At 37.9% G+C, this 11,484-nt stretch overlaps 1 protein-coding gene across 41 annotated transcripts in view; it reads left to right on the top strand.

Annotated features, from left to right (window-relative positions):
- Positions 1–11,484, top strand: part of PTPRD (protein tyrosine phosphatase receptor type D) — a 693,301-nt gene that overhangs the window by 275,713 nt on the left and 406,104 nt on the right. For all 41 annotated transcript variants that reach the window (XM_019665783.1, XM_019665786.1, XM_019665787.1 and 38 more), the window contains exon 2: positions 4,783–4,949. In XM_019665783.1, coding sequence (XP_019521328.1) covers positions 4,886–4,949 — 64 coding nt within the window. In that variant the 5' untranslated portion in view covers positions 4,783–4,885. The remainder of the gene's footprint in view (positions 1–4,782; positions 4,950–11,484) is intronic.

Here is an 11,484-nt window from a genome sequence, read left to right as displayed (position 1 = left end):
AGACTATAAGGACTTAGGGTTTCCACCTCACTGTTTTAGTCCCTAACCCAGAAAACCTAGACCATTTTATAGCTGTGCTGTTCATTGCTATTGTAACATGTAGCTATAGTCTACCCTGTCCAATATGGCTGCCACAAGCCACATGTGGCTAATTAAACTCAAATTAAATTTAAATGCAATAAAATGTTTACTTCCCCAGTTGCACTAGCTGTGTTTAACGTGGCCAATTGCTAGTCAATGCAGAGAAAGAACGTTTCTGTCCTGCAGAAAGTTCCACTGGACAACACTGGAGAACTCTTGTCCTAGACCATGATGAAATCGTTAGAGCCTATCTTCTCTTGGAAAATCCTTATGAAGAAGTGAAATGTGGAAAGTCGATTTTTGTTTGGTCATTTCTTTTTGTTTGTCTCTTTGTAACTGTGCTCTGAGCCAGGCTGCAGCCAGGCTTGCTGTAAACCCCGGGCCCCTCCACTCCTAGCTTCAGCCACGGAGGCCCTGCTTTTGTCTCATTTACCAATGGAAGTTGCCTGCTAGCACATGTTGTGTACAAATGGTTGTTTCTCTTAAACGATTGGAAACCTGTTCTTCTTGATTTATAGAGGCCTGATAGGTTTGGGAGGTTGATAAAAAGAAGTCACAGCCTTTTGGGACTTCCTCCTTACTATACCGTTCCCCTAACTTAATGGAGATGTGCCCAGGTTAAATATTATTATGATAGTATTGCTTATAAGATGTCTAGAATTGAGAGTATGGGGTTAAGGCAGAAAGAAGCAAAATGTGGAAAGATACACAATGGCATCTCTAGTTTTCTAGTGACAGCAGTAATTTTTTTAATTCTTATGTAGGTTTGTTGTTTTTTTTGTTTTGTTTTGTTTTTTGTTTTTGTTTTTCTTAATTCTTTTCCTTCCTCTCCCTCATTTCAAAATAATGATTTGATTCTTTCACTTTCTCCTAGGGTGACCAATACCAAGTTCAGAAATTATTTTTAAAAACATGAACTCATGGATTTTAATATGATGTGTTTCCGTTCATTACAGTTATCATTCTTTTTTCCACTCAGATTTTTGTACGTTTAGCTGAGGGGAACCTCATCACCTGGGCTCCTTTTCTTGGTATACCCTAATGGTCCCTGAAAGATTCCTTGCTTCCTGGTACAACCACATGCCCCACACGCGTTTTGTCATTCCCTACTTATATAATCACTCATTTCTCTAAGGGACTCTTAGGATATTTTTATAAGAAGAAATGCTCCATTTTGTCCTTTTTCTCCTATTTTAACACAGTCTACAGAAACACATACCCACAATACAGAAAGCTGAAAACAGTCCTTCAGCATTTAGATTAGTTTGAATATGAACATATTTACTACAGAAAAGGGTTATAATGTTAAACTGAAGATAAAAAGTTGAGTCAACTGCAACTGAAAAATAAATAAACTTTTTTTTTTTAAAGATAAAGAGTTGGGTAAAGGTCAACTTTTGTGATCACTTGAAGCAGTGATTCGTTCAGCCTTTTAGGCAAGTGGGCTTTTTGTTGTTCCATTTCAAATTATATTGCATACACCGGCCCTCTAACTGTTAGCTTCTCAAAACACACGTGTACATAAATACAAAAGTAGATATTCAGCTAATTGGAAATTAACAGAATTGTTGTTTCTTAAGATCTTTGTGCTGTAGCAGTAAGAAACCAGAGAGTTTAAAACATATTTTTTATTTTCTTTCACGCTCATTTAGGCGGTTCAGTTTTATCTGCACATCCTGGTTAATGAAAGACACAAAGGGCAAGGCATATAAACACTAATGAGTGGCCTTCTAGTAGGGCTGTTGGACAAAGGCAGGATAGCTTGTGATGTAAGATAAACCATGGTACTTTTAATATCCCCGAACCTCTTTTGCGATTTTCATGGCAGAGTGCTCGGTAACACTTTCTCTAGGCTAATAGAAACAACATGTAATATTCATTTATCCTCATTATATTCACTCCAAATGTTTCCTTAAAAAGTCCATTTCCCATTTTTGTTCTAAAATTTAAATTTCACCTTACTGCTATGCACACCAGCATTTCCCTTTTGGCAGTGTTTCTCGATGTAATAAACAAGATACCGAGCAGAGATAGGCTGGAATGAACATCTAGCATAGGTTTTGTCACCCCACTTCTGATTTCCTTTTGTCTTGTGTCTTGCCCAGGTAGAACCCATTTAGGTATAAATATGTATGCTAGTATCTGTGTTCGCTTCTTAGATCCTGTCACTGCTGCAAGTCCAGCCGTAACATGTAGGTTCATTTGGAAGAATTTGATCCTTGATTGCCATTTCAGTCAAGTAGGAGGAAAAGCCGAATCACCTCTTCCCTGAGAGAGCATTTCATACATCTCCATCTCTGTGATCACGCCGAGTCATTATGGAGCAGTTGGCTCTGATACGCTTGCACAGACACAAATTGAGTCCGACAGGACTGATGTCGCCTGGACTTTGCTGTCATTCGAAATGCTGGCATGAGGATGGAAGCTGTGAAAGAGAGAGTGGGGGGTTGGGAGGAAAGCTGATTCCTTTAGCACTTTTCCTATGCATGACGTTTTGAGAATTTAACATTTGATAGCTGTGAACTGCTTGATAAGTTGTTTTCCAGATAAGATTGATAGCAGTAGATGATTTAGAGCAGCTGGCTAGCTTTTGGTTTCAAGTAGATGTGTTTCGGTGTACAACTTGCTTCTTCATGGCACCCTCAAATCTGTTAAAAATAAAAAAAAAAGGCTATTTAGTGGAATGGTAATTAGAATGATTTCCCCCCTTCCTTCTAGTTTTATCTTTCCTGCATTCAAACCACTCATGCATAGTAATGAAAAAGATAATATCTTTTTAAAATTTAATATCTTTTTAAAATTTTTTATTATCATACTCATGCTCAGTTTCAGAAAAGACACACTATACTATCTACATTACAATACTTTTTAAGACAAGTTTATTTTAGTGGATTAAGTTATTTCTGGATATCTCTAGTATTTCCTGTCAAGAATTTTGTGTTTCAAATCTTTTAATATAGAAGATTTAAAGATATACTCCTTCATTTTGGGAATGAATTCTGATTGTCATTCTCAAGTTCTTACAATGAAAGAGGAAGCAATAGTATTCAGTATTCTCTCTCTCTCTCTCATAAGCCTACTCTATAAGATGCTATGCAAGATTTATTGATTGTTCTATGGGAACAATTATTTATCACCTGAAGACTCATACTTCAGATTATTGCTTGAAGCCAGTTATCGCTTCCCTTGTTTTCCATTCCCACCAGGACCACGATCACTCTTAAGGTCTGTGTTACTTCTCACCTGGGACTCCTGCTATGTTCTAATGGCATTCTCTAAATTATCCACATTCAGCTGTCAGTTACTCTTCCCAAAGCCTACTTCCATGTTGTTCCTCGGCTACAAAACATTAAATAGCTCTGAATAAAGCTTGGTTGACTTAGTTTTGCATCTCATGCTCTCCAAGACCTATTTTTTAAAAAGCCTGAATGAACCATTTCCTTTTGCCTCATCTTCGTTTGGTCTCCTAATGGATTCATCATGCCAACCCAGTGTCTCCTTGTGGTCCCCAGGCCAGCTGCATCTCAGCATCACCCAGAAGCTTGTTAGAAATGCAAATTCTTGGACAGGACCACAGACCTACTGAATCACAAACTCTGGGGGTGGCGCCCAGCTATCTGTTTCAACAAGCCTTCCAAGTGGTGCTGATGCATATAGACATTTGGGGAAACCCTGTTCAGGCCAACCAAGCAACTCACCTTTTCCAAAGCTCCATCCCACTGCCCTGCCTTAGCACACAGGTCTTGAAATGCCTTTCCCTCTTCCTGGTAAATTCCTGCCTGTATTCCAAGGCCCAGTTTGAGACATTGCTTTTTCTGTGATGCCATTCCTGATCCTATCTTTTATGGCATTGTTTCGTTTTCCTTCCTGGCACTAATCACTTATTAACTTGTACTAGTTATCTGATGTATCGGTCTTATATTCCCCACTAAACTAGTAAGTCAGAGGAAGGAATCGGACTCATTTTTGTATCTCCCGACACTTTGTGCTAAGCATCATCTCTGATACGCTGCACGCAGTAGGATCTCTAAAACGGTTTGTGGCCTTTTGATTTTACATGGAAGAGTGAGAAAATGAAGGCCTTGCCCAGGAGGCATATAAAAATCCTGTTAAATCAAAGTGGTTCATGCAAACTATTGTTTTGACTTATTGAAGCCAAACTAGACTTGAACGTTGATGTGTCTTCAGGGAAGAAGCCAAATGTGCGGGTGTAAAAAACCTAACCTCTACTATTTAGCTGAAGGAGTTGAATTAACCCTGTCACTTCACCGGGTGCCAAGGACGCAGCTGCCATTATTCTGTCAACAATAGCCTTTTATCATGCACAGTGGAAGTTCTCTGATTTTTTTCCTATAGCATTGGTGTGCTTTCTTCTACTGATGTATTTATTCACTTACTGTTTCCTAAGAAGTGACTGTTTCTTCCCATAGAGTGTTGGCCAAAAGACGGCATAGCAGACACTGAAATCCAGGGTGGGTGGCTTTGGAATGGCCTGGACATGGGAACAGGATAGGCTAGGGCTGCCCCATTTTACAAACCAGGTTATTTGCTTCCTCCTACAAGGGTGTCACGGTTACAATTTATTGTGTATCTGTCATGGGTCATGTCTCTCAGTGGTGGTTGCGATGGAACCGGGGGACAAGAGAGAGAAATCTAAGCTTTCTGTTTTCTTCCTTTTCTTTGCTCTCTCTCCCCTCACAGGCTCTGAAAGTGTTCCAGCTGAAATTTCCGATCGGACACACTCGCTGCGGCGTCAGAGGCAGTGATTCCAAGCTGCGAGCGCGCGCTGCTGCCAGGCCACAGGATGGTGCGCGTAGCCAGGCCGCTGCTGCTGCTGCTCGCTGTCTTCCTCCGCGCAGACGCCGAGAGTAAGCCATTCCCCCTATTCCAGGGGCTGGGACCACAATGAGCGGTTTTGTTTGCAGTTGGCACCAGGCTCGGGGCCTCTGAATAGGTTGCCTTTGGAAGTAAATCCTGAGACACTGGGATCCTCCTTGGCTACTTGCCAGCCTTTGAAAGGGATTATTGATGTGACTTCCTTACCGTTTCCTCTCTCTTAATACCCCCTTTCTTTTATGCATCTAGCTGCGCTTCATGTTTTTGTCCTTTTTGGGGGGGATACTGTTACCATTTGGGTGGCAAAGATATTATGAGCCCAATGGTAGAACCAAAACGGGGTAAACCAGTTGTTTTTTGCCAATACGTAAATGTTGTTCAGACTCATTAGACATTTCTTTAGTTTTGTGGATATTTCTATGTTTAGAAAAACACACAATGTCACATTGAGCCCAATTAAACTTCCAAGCCCCTTGTAGCTGTCATAGCAGCTGTTCTAACGTACTGTTTCCGACAGCTGTCGTGGAGTACAGTATTCAAACACATCAAGCAGAACTGACAACGTAGTGGCTGGATGAAGGGTGTGGAAGTGTGGGGAGAATTCTGTGGCATACAGACGCCCGAGTTCCGATGATTGGACTCAGTTTATGACACTGAGATTGTGGTCAATTAGCTTGCCAATTAAGGAGAAGATCATATCTCCTTCATAATTAGGGGATCATTAGGCCTACCTTGTTTACATATGTTTCTTTTCCTATCTGTCCTGTGGCCTTTTGGAAGCTTTAGCCCTGGAAAAAGTCATATCTCCAGCTTGTACTCACAGCATATCTGGTTCCTCGGTAGTAGTTGAGCTCATATGAGAGTTGGCCATTCTCATTGGGAGTCCCCTGCTACTATTAAAATGCATGACATCTGCAGTCATTAACTTTTCCTCCACCGACTAGTTCAGTGAGATTAAATTTAATTCGTGTTAAGGATGTTTCGAAGACAAGGAGCCTGTGTCATGTTGGCCCCTACCTATTAATTGCATTTTGACAAGAATTTCCTCAATAGCAGCCAATTTCTTTGTTTAAATAGGAGCTCTCTTTAGCTTTCCAGGACTGAAAGGAATAATGTTAATAATAGAATACATATGGAACATGCATGTTTTAAGCACAATGTTCTCTAGTTAATAGTGTATATAGTCTCCTAATTAGCACTTGGGAGTGTTGGTTTAGGGTGAAGCCAAGGAATTTCTCATTACAATGCCAGCAAATAATTAACTGGGAAAAGACCCAGAAAGATGCTCTTGTTATTTTAAAGCCCTTTATGTCAAAATCTATTTTAATATTGAAATCTAAATTTAGTTTATTAAATAAATCAGACATATGGCTTTATTTTTCTGTGTTGGCTAGAGTGAAGAAGTAAGTTGTTTTACAATTGTTAATTTTTGGCAAAAGCATGTGAAGACCCTGGGAACCCGTTTTCATATCAGATCGCAGTTAGAGACTTTCTTAAAGTTACTAGATATAATTATCATATATCCATGAAATTACCCTTTCAGATAAGTAAAAATGTTCTTGTGCTGACCAGCTATTCTTTTGCTTAATTTGATGGTGGGAAGTGGCAGACAGATGTCGAGAGTTGAGGAATAAATACTTTTAAAATTATGTTTAAAAAAACACTCTACATTGCAGAGGATTCTCACCTACTTCGTCTTTTCCTGCTCCTCCTCTTCTACCTCTCCCTCTCCTGTCTTTCTTCACACTTCCTATACAATAGAGTCTCACAAAAGAAATAACAAAGACACGCATTAGCAATTTTTAGTTAAATTAAGATATTTATCATGTTATATATTCATGTGATATCAGCTTTCAATCTCAAGATGTAACCTGAAAAGAGTCCATTCTCTCTTACTCTTCCCACTGCAGCTAAACAGTGGGGACAGGCTGCTTCTTTGCAAATGAATTTTGTATATGTTGCCCTTGTCTACTTAGCCTTGATTTAGTATATTTCCCCTTTAACAGATTAATTTGCATTGCTGAATAACATGTGTAACCTGAGCCTTTCCAGTGAAAGAGGGAAAATTAGCCATTTTTTTAAAAGCATATTTTAAAAGAAGAAAGAACATCTCTTAGTAAAGTATTGGATGATATTCATGGTACATGAAAGCACATGATAGAGTTGGAAATATAATTTGTTACTAAAAAATGTTTAAAGAACAACTGATCAAATATAATCTAGATTGTCACCCATTAAATTGTGCTATTACCGTCCCTTAAAATGCTGAAGAAAATCAAGATATAGGTAGCACTGAAGAAAAAAAATTGATTTCTTTACCATCATGTAAAAATTATATTTCTCATGCTTCTGTTACCTGTGTCACTGGTTTGTGTCTCTGTACTTTCATGAGTACCTTTAGCCATATTTGTTTATCCTTTTACCTAAATGTGTTTTGTATTTGCACAAACAATCGGGAGTTATATTTCAAAATTTAATAGTAGTTTGTCAGAGACATTTGAGAATTATGAAATAATTATTTTTTGCTCTGTTTTGAGGAAGAGGACTACAAGGGGGTAGGGAATGAAAAGAAGTCGCTCTAGTTTACAGTATCAATTTAATGTGTTCAACTCACTCCCTTTTGAAACGATTAACTCCAAAGAGCCAAGGTGTCAGGATAATCATCTGCAGTGTGGAACACCACAACGAAGAGTTAGGTGTGTGTTGCATTACGTAGGAGAGCTTTATGAGCCTTTGTTCAAACTCAGGTTGAAAAATTGTGATGATATCCATTTAGCAGAAAATCACAGTCTTTGCCATTGACCATTTAAAACGTCCTGCAGGTCCCCACTATTAGTCTAGATGTGCGCATGGATCTTATTTCTTTTCATTCCTATGTCTTGAATGCTCAAAGTGATTTTGCTTGTTGTTTCTTGAATACATGTACACGTGGTAGAGCTATAGTCTCGGGGAAGAGTTAAGTGTGACTCCTGTTTCAGCACTGGGAGCAGCCCTTCCTCGTGCCAGGCTAACCAGTTTTCTATAATAGTTGAGCTAATGGCCCGATTGAGGTCAATTCTGGTTTAGGTAGTAGTCTGACTGAGGTTAATTCAAGAATAACATGCATGCAAATTCAAGATGAATTTAGATGAGATAATATTAGTGTAATCCTGGGCTGAATATTTTTCTTTTAGTTGAATTTCCGTAATAATTTCTGGTAGTTTTATTTCACATGGAACATTCATTTGTTATTTACCAGTCTTCTTTTTTTTTTTTTTTCAACTACAAGTGTGCTGTTAGCACCTTTTTTCATCACACTGGTTTTACTTTAATGAAATTGCTTACTGCTTACTGTTTTTATATTCTAGACCTGAGTTTACACTGTGGCCACTATAATTGGAGCTGAATGTTTACTGGATCTTCATTAGAAACATAACTCTTAACAGTTTAATTTCTCAAATGTTTTAGTTCATCCATTTTCTGTTACCTGTGACATTTTTTAAACCTCAGGTGGTGAATTCTCCCTCCTTTTCCTTCTTTATTGTTAAGGAGCCTTCCTATAGTCCCTATGTACTCACTGTTTCTGTCCAATATGAAAGCAATTGCTTTCTCCCCCTTTCGTATTGCATCACTATATCCAGGGAACTTCTTTATCTCTTTGGCATTAGATAATAGATTGATATCTATGTTGGAAAATAACCATTTTTCCCTTATGTATTTGCTGATGGGCAGCACAGGGTAACAGTTAAGAAAGTGAACTCAGAAGCCCGAGCCTGTTTTTAAATTCTTGCTGTCATTTTATAGTCTGGAGCAGGATCCGTCATGCTCTTTGCCTCAGTTTCCCTTTCTTTAAATGTGAATGATGGTGATGTTGGTAATGATGATGGTGTAGTATAGGACCTTGGGTTTTGTGAGGATTAAATGTGTTAATGTAAAACACTGGTGGGTAGGTGTTTGGTAAATATTACCTGTTATTATATCATTATTCAAAAACATTCAGCTAACATTTTTACTGAGCACTTGTGTTAGGTACTGTGGTAAAATTCCTTCATGTGACCTACAGGTTGTCAAAATTGAGGTGGTTGATAAACCGAGTTTTCTTGCAGCATGTTAAGTCCCCACCTTGCTTTTCTATAAACTTCTGTACATAAAAGGTTCTTATGAACTCTAGTTCCAGAAATTAAGCTGAAGATTAAGAGGGAAAAATATGAAGCCTATCGCCTATCTGCTTGAATTAAGCTTTTTAAAAATCTCCTCCCTTAGACTTACCAATTTAAAATTAATTTGGCTTGGGCTGATGGGTAATGGAACGTTCTCATGTTTTCGTTCTGTTGCTTCGTGTCATGCACTTTCTTAAGCTGCTCAGAGGGTGAAGCTATAGATATTTAATGTAAACAAATATAATAATATATGGGCCAGTGGTCCAGAGAGCTAGAGATGGAGGTAAGCATGATAAGGAAGAGAGTGAGTGGCTTTTGATACGGCCAGACATTATTCTGTAAAAATAAATAAATGAATAAATGAATGAATGAATGAATGAATGAATGAATAAGGAAAAGAAACATGATTGGATTAAAGGGCAAGGTAAATGACTCCTTCTGACAAATAGCTTAAGCAAAGTAATTAGACCAAACACGAAGTTAGGAGTTGTACAGGATGGCTTTCTTAGGTTATCAAAATGCATGCCTCCCAGCAAACAAGTACATTTCACTCTGAGAACAGTCATACCTCATTAAAAATGTCTTTTTGCTTTTATTTTAGATTATGAGTGGCTGGGTATTTATTTATTTATTTATTTATTTATTTATTTATTTCACAAACCGTTAAACCTTCCTTTAAAAGGTGCATTCTTTGGAATGACGAAAATGTTCTAAAATAAGATTGGGGTGATGGTGCTAATTGAGTATAAACACACTAAACGCCATTGATTTGTACACTTTTAAATGGATGAACTATATGATGTGAATTATGTCTCAGTAAAGCTATTTAAAGAAAGGAAAGGTGAGTTGCTGTTAACCCAGCGCCTTGGTTAGATTCCCTTTGGTATGTACATCTTGGTTTCTTCAGGCCAGTTTGAACAGACATGCGCGTTGAGGAAAGCGGGGAGAAAGCCGGTTCCTGTACCATGCATACCAGTGCCTTCCTTGTTTTCCTTTTCTTTGAATTTACAGAGGTGTGGCAAAATAAAAACCTGGCTTCCCTCTCCTCCGTCCTCCCCTCACTTGAAAGTAGCTAAATTAGCAGCATCCAGCTGTCTGCAGCAAGGAAAATATTCCAGCTATTTTACTGATCCCCCATCACAGAGTTTGCTGAGGCTTTCTGAATTAATTGCTCCCAGCAGAGCTAGAGCTACCTAGTAAGGTTAGGACTATGTCTCAACATTAACAAATGAGTACATTTCAAAGCATTTTGAGTGTAAAGGGATTTGCTTTTTTTTTAATCTAAACTATAACATATTTGTTATCTCTGATCTCCATTTGTGATGAGGCCCTATGCTCAAAGGATGGAATAATATCTAAACTATTTGTGAATTACTTCTTGTTATTGCTGATAGCCTGATTGTAAATGATTAATCTGTTCAATGATCTTCCCATTTCTGTCCCTTCACATACTTTGTTTCTTTAATTTTACTCAGTTAGCTACTATTTACCTGACTTATTCCAAATAACCTTCATTTGTTTGGGAGACCCCATACTCCTGAACATATTGTCTTGCTTCAGTTAATTCAGAAAACCTCCCCCACCAGCATCTATCTTGAAATGAAGAATCAGAGAGTAAAAAAGTGATTGTGTGGAAAACAATTTCCTTACCTATAATCCTGTCTTCCCTCTTTTCTTCAATTTGCTTTAGATTTATTTTTTTTTTTCACTTACCAAGCAAGTGTGTATGGGTGTGTGTGCATGCACGCACGTATGTGCGTGTGCGTGCATGCTTGCTGCATGAAAAGCTTTGTGCAAAATGATGGAGGTATAAAGATTTAAAGAAGTTGCGATCCCGTATCAACTTATAATCTGTTTTCAGAATCCATAGCTCATTTTTCAAACTCTCTCAAGACGTATTTTCAAACTTTATCTCCAGTCAGGAAGTAGTACTTAAGAATATAGACTCGGGAGCTGGAGTACCAGTGTTTAGATCCTTCCTCTGCTGTATAGTTATTGTGACCGTGGGCAAGTTAAAAATTTTTATGTACTTCTCATCTTGTAAAATGAAGATTGAAAATAGCACACGCTCGATATGGTTATCATAAGAATTAAATAAAGAACTGCTTGCAAAGCATTTTGAATAACAGGATTAAATATTCACTAAATATTAGTTTCTAAATATTCACATAAATATTATGCTTTTTTCTCATTAGCTTGCATCATTTCCAAATTCGAGGCATCCATGTTTAGATCTCCATTGACATTTATTATTCCATGAACTTCATAATTTGAGCAGTATCTTTTAAAAAGTGTAAATATGTACCTTTATTACATTTATGCCTCCAAAGGACATTTAGTCAATTGGCTCATTCATGTATTTAAGTCCTTTTAATAAATGTTTATTGAACATAACTTTTGTGCCAAGCATTGAGATAACTAATGGGGG

Source organism: Hipposideros armiger, unplaced genomic scaffold (genome assembly GCF_001890085.2).
Source record: "Hipposideros armiger isolate ML-2016 unplaced genomic scaffold, ASM189008v1 scaffold_453, whole genome shotgun sequence".
Classification (NCBI taxonomy): Eukaryota; Metazoa; Chordata; class Mammalia; order Chiroptera; family Hipposideridae; genus Hipposideros; species Hipposideros armiger.
This window is presented reverse-complemented; position numbering and strand designations above follow the sequence as displayed.